This window comes from Bufo bufo, chromosome 4 (genome assembly GCF_905171765.1).
Source record: "Bufo bufo chromosome 4, aBufBuf1.1, whole genome shotgun sequence".
Classification (NCBI taxonomy): domain Eukaryota; kingdom Metazoa; phylum Chordata; class Amphibia; order Anura; family Bufonidae; genus Bufo; species Bufo bufo.
The window spans coordinates 307,509,503-307,527,254 of NC_053392.1; the positions used below are offsets into that span (position 1 = coordinate 307,509,503).

General features: G+C 46.6%; 1 protein-coding gene across 1 annotated transcript in view; it reads left to right on the plus strand.

Annotated features, from left to right (window-relative positions):
- The first annotated feature begins 4,364 nt into the window (after positions 1-4,364).
- LOC120999187 (peptidase M20 domain-containing protein 2-like) overlaps positions 4,365-17,752 on the plus strand; it is a 157,184-nt gene continuing 143,796 nt past the window's right edge. The window contains exons 1-2 of the mRNA XM_040430063.1: positions 4,365-4,751; positions 5,596-6,078. Of these exons, the coding sequence (XP_040285997.1) occupies positions 4,365-4,751; positions 5,596-6,078 (870 nt within the window). The remainder of the gene's footprint in view (positions 4,752-5,595; positions 6,079-17,752) is intronic.

The window sequence follows — 17,752 nt, forward strand, 5'->3', positions numbered from 1 at the left end:
AAAAGCAGACTGATGTACCAGCCCTGAAAAGGGCTTTTTGGGGTGCTGTCAGTACGCTGTCCTTACAGCAGATGAGTCTGTGGACACAGAACACTGCCCTAGCTAACGCTTTCCCTATTGAATCAGCAGCAGCAGCACTGTCCCTCCTCTCACTGAGAATGCAGCTTCCGAATGAATCTAAAATGGATGCTGTCCAGGAGGTGGGAGGGTCTGGGAGGGAGGGTCTGCTGCTGATTGGCTGGAATGTGTCTGCTGACTTTGAGGTACAGGGTCAAAGTTTACTCAATGATGATGTATAGGGGGCGGACCAAACATTGCATATGTTCGCCCGCCGCGGCGAACGCAAACAAGCTGAGTTCGCCGGGAACTATTCGGGCCATCTCTACTTGTGAATGAACTGAAGATTTGTTTGGAATTGTTTGTGCTTGGGAGTTAGGCTTTGGCTGCATATTTTGTCAAAGTTGTTTTGAGATTCTGATTCATTGCGGTTCTGGGAATTGGCTGCTCCAAGATCCGAGGTGATAGGAGATAAACAACGCATGCACAGTGACAATTTTAGAGTGCATGCACTGGATACATTCCACTAGGGCATGAAGCTCTTTGTTTAAACAGTATCAGGCCTCTTTCACATGAGCGTGACGGATTAGGTCCGGATGTGTTCAGGGTGCGTTCAGTGAAACTCGCACCATTTTGCAAGCAAGTTCAGTCAGTTTTGTCTGTGATTGAGTTCAGTTTTTTCCACGGGGGTGTAATGCGTTTTGATGTGTTTTTCACGCGCGTGATAAAAAAACTGAAGGTTTACAAACATAATCTCTTAGCAACCATTAGTGAAAAACGCATTGCATCCACACCTGCTTGCGGATGCAATGGGTTATTAGCGCAGCCCCATTCACTTCTATGGGGCCAGGGCTGCGTGAAAAATGCAGAATATAGAACATACTGTGATTTTCACACAACGCTAGAAGTGATGCGTGAAAAAAACCGCTCATGTACACAGACCCATTGAAATGAATGGGTCAGGATTAAGTGCGGATGCAATGTGTTCATGTCACTTATTGCACCCGCGTGAAAAACTCGCTTGTCTGAAAGAGGCCTAAAAGATTAAACATTTCAGTGGGCAGCCAGAAGCTCACCTACTAGGGGACACCTTGCGTAGGAATATAATTAGTGTTTTCCCGACAGGATGGCATGTAAGATATGTCTGGTTTAGTATGTGCAGTGGCCAGGTACAGGTTGTTTAATGTTCTGTATTTGTCATGACGCCAATTGCAGCGTGCGCAGGGTACTATCACATGGCCCTTCCAAGGTGTTATAACGCACGTCCCAGGTTAGGAATAGTGATGAGCGGCAGGGGTCATATTCGAATTCGCAATATTTCGCGAATATTTTGTAGAATATTCGCAAATTCGAATATTCGTTATATTCAACTATTTTTTTACTCGAAAAATCGGCAAGGTAATGATCGTGTAATATGCGAATTTTCGGAATGCAAATTTTTCAACTTACAACTATTAGACAAAGAAGATTATAGCACTATATTAGCTAAATTGCTCTATATTCGTTATTTTTTTTTTTTATATTCGCTATATTGCTATAACTTTGTTTTTTCGAATATTCGTAATATTCGAAAACAAGAATATATAGCAATATAGCGAATATTCGAAAAAAAACGAATATAGAGCAATTTAGCTAATATAGTGCTATAATCTTCTTTGTCTAATAGTTGTAATTTTTTTCTCATCTGAAGTTCAGATTGGAAAAAAATTACAACTATTAAATAAAAAGATTATAGCACTATATTAGCTAAATTGCTCTATATTCGTTTTTTTAGAATATTCGTTATATTGCTATATATTCTTGTTTTAGAATATTATGAATATTCGAAAAAACGAAGTTATAGCAATATAGCGAATATTCTAAAGAAAAAAAAACTAATATAGAGCAATTTAGCTAATATAGTGCTATAATCTTCTTTGTCTTATAGTTGTAAGTTGAAAAATTCACAATAAAAATTTGCAATACAAAATATACTGCAGCCTGCAGATCATGTGTACTGATTAAAAAAAAATTCAAATATTCCAAATTATGAATATATTTTACTATATTCGAAATATTCGTGAATTTTTCGAAGTACCTATATTCGCGATAAAAATTCGAAATTCGAATATTCGTGATCAACACTAGTTAGAAATGCCAGAGTGGTGTGATTGCCTATAATGTCTCTGTATGGTGATCATAATGGTGTCAACTGTGTTTCCTACCTGGGTATGGCTGGACTTCTAGTTCACTTGCAATAAATTAAGTGTAGTGATAGTAGGAGTAATAGAGGGATTTTGCAGCAGAAATTGATATCCAGACCTTTAGGTGAAGTTCAAACTTTTCTTTACTGAAGATAACTTTCATCCAAGCAGAATACAACTTTGGTCTTTGGTCCCAGCAGGTTTTGGCAATGGTTGGCAGGATAAATCTTCTGCACTATAAATCTGGAGCTTGCAGGATAAGACATCTGCTTAGTAGCTCTGAAACTGTGGCAGGAATTTATCTTCTGCGCTTCTCTCTATCTTCTGCTTTGTGGTTACTGACTAGCTGAGGAGGGATATGGCTTTTCCTAGGTCTCTGGACTTTACTCACAGATAGGCTCTCAGGGAATGCTTTCGTCCTGGAACTCTGGAGGTTGTCTGCTTTCTTGTCATCCAGCTGAGGCTGCAGGGCTCAGTCTAGGTATGTGATCAATGTCTCAGCCGAGACAAGATCCTGGCTTTCTTCCCTAAGCAGGGGGACTCCTAAAGGCTATCACACAGCCTTCCCCAACAGGGGTGGCTGGCACACTGACCTAGCTTCCTTCTCCACCCAAGGTGTAGGATGTGGGAACAGTCCACACCTCCACAGAGGGGGAGCTAAGCTGGAATGAACCATTCCAGCTTAGATACACTAAACTGTAACTAGCTCCTTACCAAAGCATTGCTGCCACCTGCTGGTCAACCTGGAAAACTACAACAATCATTATATTTAATACAGTGTTTAAATGCAAAGTTGTGAAGACATGAGCAAAATCATATCAGATGACAATGTAAAGCTTCTTAGAAGATAGTAGCGGGGTAGAGGCGTGTAGTAACACAACTCTGGGGTGTTACATATGCATTTATATTCCCCATAAAAAATGCAATGCTGCAGCACATTTTATTAAAACTTTGATATGCTGTTCCTCTGTTGTTCTTCCTTGGAAGTGTATGAATAATTTGATAACCGTGATTACCATTTCCTCTTGTCAGCAGGTTGTCAGCACCAAATGGACTGTACCATAGTGTACAGACTTACCCCAGCATTGTAAACGATGATGCTCCACAATTGTTCTTGCTAAGGTAATAAAGGATTTATAAAACAGACATGTCAATAGAGGTTACAGTAAATAGTCTCTATTCCAACTATCCATTTTCATTCATCATTCCAGTCATCTGTGCAGCTACTACTACTATAAACATAATAAAAATAAAATACATAATCATTAGGTATTTATTAAGATAGCAGTGGTAGCATGTGTATTCCAAGAATGATCTCTAGAGAGAGTGAAGATAAATAACCTCCTAGGTAATTCTGGGAATTGAAGTCCGTGGGATGCTAATGCCAAGCATAGTGTTCTCTTGACTGACTACAGTTCCCAGAAGGAAGCGGTCGTAATATTCTGCATGCTTTGTCACAGAGACAGCTTTCAGGTTCACTGTGTCATGTACTTACCCATCTGTGTTCCTACAGTGAGTCTGGCCTCTCTAATCCGATGCCGCCAGTGCCAATCCAATACTGTGGCAACCACTTACAGCAGGGCAGGTCATCCTATCAGAGAGCTGGGTCGCCTCCTGTCATCAGGGTATTTAAACAAGCAACTTCTGGCCACAGTTGCCTGTGATTGGTCTTTCTGTCTCACAAGCGTTCTTGTGCCACTTCCTTGGTTCCTAGTTCACTGATCTCCTGCCTGAAGTGACTTTGCCTCTGATTGTTGACTCTGCTGTGTATTTGACACTTTCTTTGATGTTACCTCCTGGTATCTGACCATGCTGTGTTTTCGACTCTTTGGTTTGTCACTCTTTGGCTCTGTCACAGTTTTGTGTTTCCTACCCTTTCCCAGAGGTTAGATCCTGTGCAGGATAGGGACTATCACCCAGTTGGTGGCAGTAGTTTAGGGCGGATTGATTAAGTAGGCAGAGAGAGTGGTGTGGGTGGAGTTTAGATTTTCATTATACCATATATAACATGACACACTGTAGCTGTAGAAAGCTGTTACCCTCAGGCAGTCCTCATCATTATCTTACAACAGAACTAACGTTTGTGACAGAGAGCAGTGTACGAGAGGCAGAGATAGATCTGAGATGGCTCTTCTAAAGCAGTGCAAGCAGCAAGTATGCGATGTGATAGAGCAAGAGTCAGAGAAATTACATGCCCTGAGCCAGGACATATGGAAGACCCCAGAGCTGGCTTATAAGGAACACACAGCTCATCAACTCCTTACAAGCTTCTTCTCCAGCCGGGCATGGGAGGTACAAGCCCAATACCATTTGGATACTGCCTTTCGAGCACAGTGGACCTCTGAAGCCACTGACAGCCCTCGTCTGCATGTAGGCTTCCTGTGCGAGTATGATGCTCTGCCTGGGATAGGGCATGCCTGTGGGCACAACCTGATTGCTGAAGTCGGGGCTGCTGCTGCACTTGGACTGAGAGGAGCTTTGGAGAGTGTGCAACCACCACAGCAGGTCCAGGTAAAGGGTCTGATGTTACATATACATAGTTTAGTACAGTTGTAGACTTGTAAGAATACATATGTCTTTGTTTAATGCCTACTCTCTCAGATTGTATGCACGTTTCCTAATATTGGGAGAGGGGAACACTTCCTGGAGCCCGGGCAGAGGAGGTAAATCTCTGACACCACCAGATTAATCCCAGCACAAAGTAACAAGGTCTGAACAGTAATGAAGTCAACTATAACTGCTTTCTACAGCACTGTCCTATAGCTACAGGGGGCACACAGTGTAATAGTGTGGGAAAACCAGAGTAACAGGCTGCTTTCTACAGCACTGTCCTATAGCTACAGGGGGCACACAGTGTAATAATGTGGAAAAACCAGAGTAACAAGCTGCTTTCTACAGCACTGTCCTATAGCTACAGGGGGCACACAGTGTAATAATGTGGAAAAACCAGAGTAACAGGCTGCTTTCTACAGCACTGTCCTATAGCTACAGGGGGCACACAGTGTAATATTGTGGAAAAACCAGAGTAACAAGCTGCTTTCTACAGCACTGTCCTACAGCTACAGGGGGCACAGAGTGTAATAGTGTGGAAAAACCAGAGTAACAGGCTGCTTTCTACAGCACTGTCCTATAGCTACAGGGGGCACACAGTGTAATATTGTGGAAAAACCAGAGTAACAAGCTGCTTTCTACAGCACTGTCCTATAGCTACAGGGGGCACACAGTGTAATAATGTGGAAAAACCAGAGTAACAGGCTGCTTTCTACAGCACTGTCCTATAGCTACAGGGGGCACAGAGTGTAATATTCTGCATGCTTTGTCACAGAGACAGCTTTCAGGTTCACTGTAGCTGTAGAAAGCTGTCACCCTCAGGCAGTCCTCATCATTATCTTACAACAGAGCTAACGTTTGTGACAGAGAGCAGTGTACGAGAGGCAGAGATAGATCTGAGATGGCTCTTCTAAAGCAGTGCAAGCAGCAAGTATGCGATGTGATAGAGCAAGAGTCAGAGAAATTACATGCCCTGAGCCAGGACATATGGAAGACCCCAGAGCTGGCTTATAAGGAACACACAGCTCATCAACTCCTTACAAGCTTCTTCTCCAGCCGGGCATGGGAGGTACAAGCCCACTACCATTTGGATACTGCCTTTCGAGCACAGTGGACCTCTGAAGCCACTAACAGCCCTTGTCTGCATGTAGGCTTCCTGTGCGAGTATGATGCTCTGCCTGGGATAGGGCATGCCTGTGGGCACAACCTGATTGCTGAAGTCGGGGCTGCTGCTGCACTTGGACTGAGAGGAGCTTTGGAGAGTGTGCAACCACCACAGCAGGTCCAGGTAAAGGGTCTGATGTTACATATACATAGTTTAGTACAGTTAAAAAAAAGCACACGTATTTCTGTAATGCATACTTGCCTACTCTCGCAGCTTGTATGAGAGTTTCCAAAAAATATTGGGGGGTACTTCCTGGAGCCCGGGTAGGGCAGATAAATCTCTGACACCACCACAAGAGTGAGTCACAGCAAAAGTAACAAAGTGTGGACTGTGGCCAGTCATAAAGTCAACTATAGGCTGCTTTCCACAACTCTGTGCTGTTCACAGCGCCCTAGCGTTACTTCATGTTTGTCTTGCTGGAGGCAATACAACTAACTCATGTTAGTCAGCAACTGCCGTTATGTGAGAAAAATTAGTCATTCCTGGCACATTGTATGCAGCTATGGGGGCTTCTATTGACACTGCTTTGATGTTATTCAATTATTATTTATTGTAAAATGTTAATTACAATCACACTAACTTACACAAGCTTCTTCATCATCAAAATAGTGAATGACACTGGTAAAAAGTATTTAAATTAATCCAGAGAATTCTATATAAGTGCCAATCATTCACCCTCATAGTTCAAAGATACAAAAAATAAAGATAGAAATGAGATCAACATACAGAGAGTAGCGGGCCGGGGTCCTGGGGGAGGAAGATAAACTTACCCTGTATAACCCTACTGTACCCCTCAGCCCAGAGAGGAATTCCAATGGTGGAGACTCTCTGTCCACGCTCCTCGGCTAGATAGCCCTAAATTACCCTAAAAGTGTTTGGGGGGTAAAACCCCCAAGACCCTGACACGTTTCCCCCAACAAAGTAGGTTCCTCAGTGGGTCAGAATGTTGGGTATAATCAAATAGTTAACACATGATAGCCAAAAAGACGAATAAATAACAATAAAGAAATAATGAATAGTACAGTAGGGTACTATTGGTCTCACAGGAGAATCATATAAGGTTCATAGCAGTTGAACCTCTGGCATGTATTTCCTCTGCCTTTTTTGTCTGAATTGGAACTCCCCATCCGGGCAGGAAGCAGGACTAGTCCATGCCTACTAAGAGGGGAGGAAAAGCCCTGTTTCCGCCAACCATTCCTCCTATTGCTCGAATGAGTGACCAAAATAGAAAAATACATAACATTACAATACATAATACAGTCCTGATCAAAAGTTTAAGACCACTTGAAAAATGGCAAAAAATCATATTTTACATTGTTAGATCTTAACAGGGGCGTAGCGTGAGGGGGGGGGGGGGGCAGGGGGGCCGTTGCCCCGAGCGGCAAATTGTAGGGGGCGCCAGGCAGAAGGCAGTAAAATGAGGGTGATGGAAGCATATGGCTTCCATCCCCTCCATTCCGCCTGGCCTGATGCTTTAGGAAGCAGCAGAGCGGCGCAGGAGTCCAGGAGATCGCGATTATATTACCGAGACCTCCTGCGCCGGGTCTCGCGAGATGACGTGATGACGCGGCGCAGGAGGGCAGGGTGATGTGTTCCTGAACGCCTGCGCCGGGACGCCCAAGCAAAGACTACAGGAGGTGATGAAGAGAGGTGAGTATTATATATATTTTTTAATGTAAGTACTGGGGGTACTATGGAGGTGGGCAGAAGAGATACAAAGGAGGCCAGTATATTTAGAAAGAATGGGCACCGTTTTATATTATACAGAGGGCCATGATATATTATACAGGGGGCCATTATATATTATAGTTCTACAGTGGGGCCATAATATATAATAATTATCCAAGGGGGCCATTATATATTATACATAGGGGCCATTATATATTATAATTATACAGAGAGGCTATTAATAATGGGCCCTCTGTCTCTGTATAATTCTAATATATAATGGCCCCCCTGTATAATTATTATATATTATGGCCCCACTGTATAACTAATTTATACAGTGGGGCCATAATATATAATAATTATACAGGGGGGCCATAATATATCATAATTATACAGGGGGCCATTATATATAATAATTATACAGGGGGCCATTATATATTAGAATTATACAGAGGGCCATTATTAATAGCCTCTCTGTATAATTATAATATATAATGGCCCCTATGTATAATATATAATGGCCCCTTTGTATAATTATTATTTATTATGGCCCCTCTGTATAACTATAATATATAATGGCCCCCTGTATAATATATAATGGCCCCCTTGTATAATTATTATATACTAGAAAAGCTACAATTTCTGGGGAAATTGTGTGAAGTGTTCTTGCCTCCACCAGTAGCTTACAACTGGAGTGGGCGGAGTACCTGGGTGGAGTGGCTTGAGTAACTGTTGTGTGGTTGGATTGACTGGAGTAACTGTGGAAAGGTTGGACTGGGCAGAGTAACTTTATGGAGTGGGCAGAGTAACTGTGTGGAGTGTTTGGACTTGCACCTAAGGGTCGGGGTGGGTGCACCTAATCGTTGGGGTGGTTGCACCTAAGGGTTGGAGTGGGTGCACCTAAGGGTCGGGGTGGTTGCACCTAAAAGTCGGGGTGGTTGCACCTAAGGGTTGGGGTGGTTGCACCTAAGGGTCGGAGTGGGTGCACCTAAGGGTCGGGGTGGTTGCACCTAAAAGTCGGGGTGGTTGCACCTAAGGGTCGGGGTGGGTGCACCTAATAGTTGGGGTGGTTGCACCTAAGGGTCGGAGTGGGTGCACCTAAGGGTCGGGGTGGTTGCACCTAAAAGTCGGGGTGGTTGCACCTAATCGTTGGGGTGGTTGCACCTAAGGGTCGGAGTGGGTGCACCTAAGGGTCGGGGTAGTTGCACCTAAAAGTCGGGGTGGTTGCACCTAAGGGTCGGGGTGGGTGCACCTAATCGTTGGGGTGGTTGCACCTAAGGGTCGGAGTGGGTGCACCTAAGGGTCGGTGTGGTTGCACCTAAAAGTCGGGGTGGGTGCACCTAATCGTTGGGGTGGTTGCACCTAAGGGTCGGAGTGGGTGCACCTAAGGGTTGGGGTGGTTGCACCTAAAAGTCGGGGTGGTTGCACCTAAGGGTCGGGGTGGGTGCACCTAATCGTTGGGGTGGTTGCACCTAAGGGTCGGAGTGGGTGCACCTAAGGGTCGGGGTGGTTGCACCTAAAAGTCGGGGTGGTTGCACCTAAGGGTCGGGTGGGTGCACCTAATCGTTGGGGTGGTTGCACCTAAGGGACGGAGTGGGTGCACCTAAGGGTCGGGGTGGTTGCACCTAAAAGTCGGGGTGGGTGCACCTAATCGTTGGGGTGGTTGCACCTAAGGGTCGGAGTGGGTGCACCTAATCGTTGGGGTGGTTGCACCTAAGGGTCGGAGTGGGTGCACCTAAGGGTCGGGGTGGTTGCACCTAAAAGTCGGGGTGGGTGCACCTAATCGTTAGGGTGGTTGCACCTAAGGGTCGGGGTGGGTGCACCTAAGGGTCGGGGTGGGTGCACCTAAGGGTCGGGGTGGTTGCACCTAAAAGTCGGGGTGGGTGCACCTAATCGTTGGGGTGGTTGCACCTAAGGGTCGGAGTGGGTGCACCTAAGGGTCGGGGTGGTTGCACCTAAATTTGGGGTGGTTGCACCTAAGGGTCGGGGTGGGTGCACCTAATCGTTGGGGTGGTTGCACCTAAGGGTCGTAGTGGGTGCACCTAAGGGTCGGGGTGGTTGCACCTAAAAGTCGGGGTGGGTGCACCTAATCGTTGGGGTGGTTGCACCTAAGGGTCGGAGTGGGTGCACCTAAGGGTCGGGGTGGTTGCACCTAAAAGTCGGGGTGGGTGCACCTAATCGTTGGGGTGGTTGCACCTAAGGGTCGGAGTGGGTGCACCTAAGGGTCGGGGTGGTTGCACCTAAAAGTCGGGGTGGGTGCACCTAATCGTTGGGGTGGTTGCACCTAAGGGTCGGAGTGGGTGTTTCCAAGTTTAGTGACTTTGCCATTGACCCTCTAAGAGCAGCGGCAGTTTTACATTTTCCCATTAAAACATATGGCTGAAATTTGATTGGCCGTTGTAGACTCCGCCCACTTTTAAACATTTGAATTCTAGTCACCTATTAACCGAATATATTAAGTTTAACAACCCTGCCATTAACAATGTTGAAATGGCAGCAATTAAAAATTTTCTCATTGAAGTCAATAGGGAAAATCTGATTGGTTGTTTGTAGCTCCGCCCACTTTTTAATGTCCTTAAAATGTGACAGAAATTTTGAGGTTGACCCCATGACTAAGTGACCCAAGTTTGGTCAGTTTAACTCCGAAGCTGTATGAGTGACAAACGTTTGCATTTTTCCAATAAAACTCTATGGGAGAAAAAAAGAGGTTTTCGGGGGCCCGGAGGGTGGGATCGGTTAACAAAGCACAAGCAAGATACTCGGGTATGTGCCGACCAAGAGTGCAAAGTTCGGTATTTATACTCCTAAATCTGTGGGAGGAGTAGCAATTTGAACATCTCATTATAGTCAATGGGGAGAATTTGATTGGTTCTGTGTGGCCCCGCCCACATTTTAGGGTCTCCGAAATGTTCTAACAAATTGCGCGTTGACCCCATGACTAAGTGACCCAAGTTTAGTGACTTTAGTTTCAAATCTGTGCGACTGGGAGCGATTTGAAAATTTTCCCTGTCAAAGTCAATGGGAAAAACGTGGATTTTGGGGGCCCTTCCCAGGGGCCCGGAGGGTGGGATCGGTTAACAAAGCACAAGCAAGGTACTCGGGTGGGTGCCGACCAAGACTGCAAAGTTTGGAATTTGTACTCCTAAAAATGTGGGAGGAGTAGTAATTTGAACGTCTCATTACAGTCAATGGGGAGATTTTGATTAGTTCTGTGTGGCCCCGCCTACTTTTTTGGGTCCCTGAAATGTGCCAGAAATTTTCGGGTTGACCCCATGACTAAGTGACCCAAGTTTGGTGACTTTAGTGTCAAAGCCTGGCGAGTGGGAGCGATTTGAAAATGTACCCTGTCAAAGTCTATGGGAAAAAAGGGGGCTTCCAGGGCCCGCCACGGGGGCCCCGGGGGTGGGATCGTTCCACAAAGTAATAGCAATCCGATCGGGAACAATCTGCACGTTTTGGTAAATTTTTGTCTATGTAGTGTAAAAACTGTGGGAGGAGTTAGGGTGGCAAATTTGGCTATAATAAGAATAAGAATATATATGTGAGATAACATTAAGTGGTCTTGCTATGCAAGAACACTTAATTATGGCCCCTCTGTATAACTATAATATATAATGCCCCCCCCTGTATATTATATATAGTGACCCCTCTGTAATATTAGGATATACAGTGGGATGCGAAAGTTTGGGCAACCTTGTTAATCGTCATGATTTTCCTGTATAAATTGTTGGTTGTTACGATAAAAAATGTCAGTTAAATATATCATATAGGAGACACACACAGTGATATTTGAGAAGTGAAATGAAGTTTATTGGATTTACAGAAAGTGTGCTATAATTGTTTAAACAAAATTAGGCAGGTGCATAAATTTGGGCACTGTTGTCATTTTATTGATTCCAAAACCTTTAGAACAAATTATTGGAACTCAAATTGGCTTGGTAAGCTCAGTGACCCCGGACCTACATACACAGGTGAATCCAATTATGAGAAAGAGTATTTAAGGGGGTCAATTGTAAGTTTCCCTCCTCTTTTAATTTTCTCTGAAGAGTAGCAACATGGGGGTCTCAAAACAACTCTCAAATGACCTGAAGACAAAGATTGTTCCCCATCATGGTTTAGGGGAAGGATACAGAAAGCTGTCTCAGAGATTTCAGCTGTCTGTTTCCACAGTTAGGAACATATTGAGGAAATGAAAGACCACAGGCTCAGTTCAAGTTAAGGCTCGAAGTGGCAGACCAAGAAAAATCTCGGATAGACAGAAGCGACGAATGGTGAGAACAGTCAGAGTCAACCCACAGACCAGCACCAAAGACCTACAACATCATCTTGCTGCAGTTGGAGTCACTGTGCATCGTTCAACCATTCGGCGCACTTTACACAAGGAGATGCTGTATGCGAGAGGGATGCAGAGGAAGCCTTTTCTCCCCCCACAGCACAAAAAGTGCCGCTTGAGGTGGGCTAAAGCACATTTGGACAAGCCAGCTTCATTTTGGAATAGGGTGCTGTGGACTGATGAAACTAAAATTGAGTTATTTGGCCATAACAAGGGGCGTTATGCATGGAGGAAAAAGAACACAGCATTCCAAGAAAAACACCTGCCACCTACAGTAAAATATGGTGGTGGTTCCATCATGCTGTGGGGCTGTGTGGCCAGTGCAGGGACTGGGAATCTTGTCAAAGTTGAGGGACGCATGGATTCCACTCAGTATCAGCAGATTCTGGAGACCAATGTCCAGGAATCAGTGACAAAGCTGAAGCTGTGCTGGGGCTGGATCTTTCAACAAGACAACGACCCTAAACACTGCTCAAAATCCACTAAGGCCTCATGCACACGACCGTATTTTTTTGCGGTCCGCAAAACGGGGTTCCGTTTTTCCGTGATCCGTGACCGTTTTTTCGTCCATGGGTCTTCCTTGATTTTTGGAGGATCCACGGACATGAAAAATAAGTCGTTTTGGTGTCCGCCTGGCCGTGCGGAGCCAAACGGATCCGTCCTGAATTACAATGCAAGTCAATGGGGACGGATCCGTTTGACGTTGACACAATATGGTGCAATTTCAAACGGATCCGTCCCCCATTGACTTTCAATGTAAAGTCAGGAGTTAATATACCATCGGATCGGAGTTTTCTCCAATCCGATGGTATATTTTAACTTGAAGCGTCCCCATCACCATGGTAACGCCTCTATGTTAGAATATACCATCGGATTTGAGTTACATCGTGAAACTCAAATCCGACAGTATATTCTAACACAGAGGCGTTCCCATGGTAATGGGGACGGTTGAGGTTAGAATATACTAAAAGAACTGTGTACATGACTGCCCCCTGCTGCCCCCCCCTGTAGTTAACACATTGGTGGCCAGTGTGGCCGCCCCCCCTCCCCTGTAGTTAACTCATTGGTGGCCAGTGCGGCCGGCCCCCCCCCTCCCCTGTAGTTAACTCATTGGTGGCCAGTGGGCCTTCTCCCCTCCCTCCCCCTCCTAATTAAAATCTCCCCCCTATCATTGGTGGCAGCGGAGAGTACCGATCGGAGTCCCAGTTTAATCGCTGGGGCTCCGATCGGTAACCATGGCAACCAGGACGCTACTGCAGTCCCGGTTGCCATGGTTACTTAGCAATTTGTAGAACCATTATACTTACCTGCGAGCTGCGATGTTTGCGTCCGGCCGGGAGCTCATCCTACTGGTAAGTGGCCACCAATGAGTTAACTACAGGGGAGGGGGGGGCCGGCCGCACTGGCCACCAATGAGTTAACTACAGGGGAGGGAGGGGGAGGGCGGCCACACTGGCCACCAATGTGTTAACTACAGGGGGGGGGGCTGCCCCCTGCTGCCTGGCAGCACCTGCCAGGCAGCAGGGGGCAGTCATGTACACAGTTCTTTTAGTATATTCTAACCTGAAGCGTCCCCATCACTCAGCTATGGAAAAGCTTTTATGCAGATGGATCTTCGGATCCGTCTGTATAAAAACTAACCTACGGCCACGGATCACGGACACGGATGCCAATCTTGTGTGCATCCGTGTTCTTTCACGGACCCATTGACTTGAATGGGTCCGTGAACCGTTGTCCGTCAAAAAAATAGGACAGGTCATATTTTTTTGACGGACAGGATACACGGATCACGGTCTCGGCTGCAAAACGGTGCATTTTCCCATTTTTCCACGGACCCATTGAAAGTCAATGGGTCCGCGAAAAAAAACGGAAAACGGCACAACGGCCACGGATGCACACAACGGTCGTGTGCATGAGGCCTAAGGCATTTATGCAGAGGAACAAGTACAACGTTCTGGAATGGCCATCTCAGTCCCCAGACCTGAATATAATTGAAAATCTGGGGTGTGACTTAAAGGGACACTGACAGGCCTTCTGAGCATAGTTAGCTCTTTATATGCCCCCCTAGGTCTTACTACTTATTAAGTATTATCCCATTATAAAACGTTAAAAATAATCTTTATAATCACCTCTCCTTTTTGCCCAAGGGGCGTTCTTTGCGGCGCATTTGTGCCCAGCCGCGTCCCAACTGCCGGGTCCTTAGACACGCCCATCTCATTAGTATTCACTTCGCTGGGCGGTATTTCTCAGTCCCCGACATTCGGAGATCATGCGCATGCGCCCGGCACCCTCGCTCGCCGGGATCACATTGCGCCAAGTGAATACTAATGAGATGGGCGTGTCTAAGGACCCGGCAGTTGGGACGCGGCTGGGCACAAATGCGCCACAAAGTACGCCCCTTGGGCAGAAAGGAGAGGTGATTATAAAGATTATTTTTAACGTTTTATAATGCGCACAGGGATAATACTTATATGAATTGGGAACTTATTATAAGACCTAGGGGGGCATATAAAGAGCTAATTATGCTCAGAAGGCCTGTCAGTGTCCCTTTAAAGAGAGCTGTCCATGCTCAGAAGCCATCAAACCTGAATGAACTAAAGATGTTTTGTAAAGAGGAATGGTCCAAAATACCTTCAACCAGAATCCAGACTCTCATTGGAACCTACAGGAAGCGTTTAGAGACTGTAATTTCTGCAAAAGGAGGATCTACTAAATATTGATTTCATTTCTTTTTTGTGGTGCCCAAATTTATGCACCTGCCTAATTTTGTTTAAACAATTATAGCACACTTCCTGTAAATCCAATAAACTTCATTTCACTTCTCAAATATCACTGTGTGTGTCTCCTATATGATATATTTAACTGACATTTTTTACCTTCCCTATCCGTCTTAGACACCTGTATCCGCACTACCACCCTGTCACTATATAAATCCACATCCCCCCAACACAAACTCCCTGCCCTATTAACACTAGGACACACCAGCTCACCCAGCTGAAAAGCCCCAAAAAACGCTAACGAAAAAGGCAATCTAAACAACCTTACCTCCCCCACCGACCTACAAATCACACCCACCTGCTCCCCTATTTTCAATAATAAAGCAAATGACACCGGTCGTCTCTGATCAGCAATTCGCTTCCCCCTCCTACACCCCTTCAACACCTGCCCCACCAAAAAGGTTTTCGTAACATCGGGTAGGCCCCTAAGCTTAAAACCAAATGCCAAACCCGCCATAACCCGATTCACCTGCGCTACCAACCTCCCCATTTCAGCTAAATTCCCCAAGAACAAGACCAATGGAACCTCCCCCTCTTCAACCCCTACTCCTAGCTCAGCACACCACCCCTCCCACTCGCTCCAGGCCTTACCATACGCCGCCCACGTGCCGACACTCAACGACTCCCTCAACAGCCCCGCTACCGTACCTCTAAGAGCTCCCAAAGGGACTCCGGACATACCAACCCGACCGCCTCCGCCTCCGGGGCGAGTTGCCAAAAACGCTCCCACTGCAAACGAGAAAGAGAGTCAGCCACACCATTATCAACCCCTGGCACATGCACAGCCACAATCCAAGCATTAATTTCCAAGCAACACAACACCAAATGCTGCAATAACTTAACCACAGGGGGAGAAGAAGCCGTCAACCTGTTAATCGCCTGCACCACCCCAAGGTTGTCGCAATGAAAGCGAACCTTCCTATCACGAAACCTATCCCTCCAGAGCACCACCGCCAGAACAATCGGAAACAATTCAAGCAAAGCAACATTCCGGACCCAACCCCTCAACACCCAAGACTCTGGCCACTGACCCGCACACCACTGTCCATTACAGAAAACCCCAAAACCTACCCCCCCGGCCGCATCCGAATACAAATCAAAGTCAAAACTATCCACCACCTCCCCCAACACCAATGCCCTGCCATTGAAAACCTTCAAAAATTTGTCCCAGACTTCCAAGTCCCCTTTTAACTCCCGCCCCAAACGAATAAAATGATGTGTGGAAACCACCCCCCCAGTAGCAGCCGCCAATCTCCGGCAAAATATCCGCCCCATCGGCATGATCCGACATGCAAAATTCAATTTGCCCAATAACGACTGCAAATCTCGCAGACGAATCTTGTGCGCCCTCAGTGCACTCCCCACAACCGCCCTCAAATCCTGAACCTTTTCCTCAGGCAACCGACACTCCATCTTAACTGTGTCAATAACAATGCCCAAAAAACTCAACTCCGTCGGCACCCCGAACAACTCAAAAACATACTGCAACGTAGACAACAACAATGAACATACCCGTGACTCCGCCGGACCCAAGCATAAGAAATCATCAAGATAATGGATCAGCGACACACACCCCGACACATCCTTAACCACCCATTCCAAGAATGAACTGAATGTTTCAAAGTACGCACAGGACACTGAGCACCCCATTGGCAAACACCTATCCACAAAATACCCGCCATCCCAGAAACAACCTAACAAGTGTAAACTATCCGGGTTAACAGGCAACAACCGGAACTCCGCCTCAATGTCCGTTTTTGCCAACAAGGCCCCAGGCCCAAACTTATGCACCCAACCTACCGCCGCATCAAAGGAGGTAAAAACCACCGAACAAAGTTCAGGGTCAATACCTTCATTGACCGACGCCCCCTTTGGGAAAGACAAGTGATGAATGAGCCGAAACTTGTTCGGCTCCTTCTTGGGCACCACCCCCAAAGGGGAAACCCTAAAATCCTCCCACGGCAAGTCACAAAACGGCCCATCCATCCTACCCAACGCTACCTTCTTAGCCAGCTTTTCCGATACTACCTCCCTGTGTTCCAAAGCTGACCGCAAATTCTTCCTGACCACACACACCTGTTCCGCCGGGCGAGACGGAATACTAAAACCATCCGTAAACCCCTTCCGCAAAAATTCTGCCGCTCCCCTGTCCGGGTATCTATCGAGGTAGCCCGACATCACGGCCACCCGCACCGGCGTCCGGCCCTTTTGCACCAGCCTCACCCCCCTTCTGCTTCGCCCCCCTAAAACAACGGCTGGCCCCGTGTCCACCCCCGCAGGAAGAACACTCGTGCTTGAACTTGCACTTGGGCCCGAACTTGCAACTCCCTTCATTGAAGAGAAAGCACAAACCCTTAGCCGCTGCCGTTGCAAATCCCGACTGCCCTGACCCCCCTTGCTCCCCCCGAAAGGGCTGCCCAGACCGTACAGGCGCCATCACCTTCATCCACAATCCTATATCCTTATGGTCCCACCGCATACTCTGGCGGACCGCTTTCCTCTGACGAAACAGTTCGTCATATCTCAGGATGTCTTCAGTTCCGGAACGGAACGTTTTTTGGCCGGAGAAAATACCGCAGCATGCTGCGCTTTTTGCTCCGGTCAAAAATCCGGAACACTTGCCGCAAGGCCGGATCCGGAATTAATGCCCATTGAAAGGCATTGATCCGGATCCGGCCTTAAGCTAAACGTCGTTTCGGCGCATTACCGGAGCCGACATTTAGCTTTTTCAGAGTGGTTACCATGGCTGCCGGGACGCTAAAGTCCTGGCAGCCATGGTAAAGTGTAGTGGGGAGCAGGGAGCAGTATACTTACCGTCCGTGCGGCTCCCGGGGCGCTTCAGAGTGACGTCAGGGCGCCCCAAGCGCATGGATCATGTGATCACATGGATCACGTCATCCATGCGCATGGGGCGCAACAGTTCGTCATATCTCAACCACCCAGAACCCCCATAAACCCTATACGCCTCCCCAATCGCGTCTAAATAACAGAAAAGCGCCGAACAACTGTCCGGCGCCCT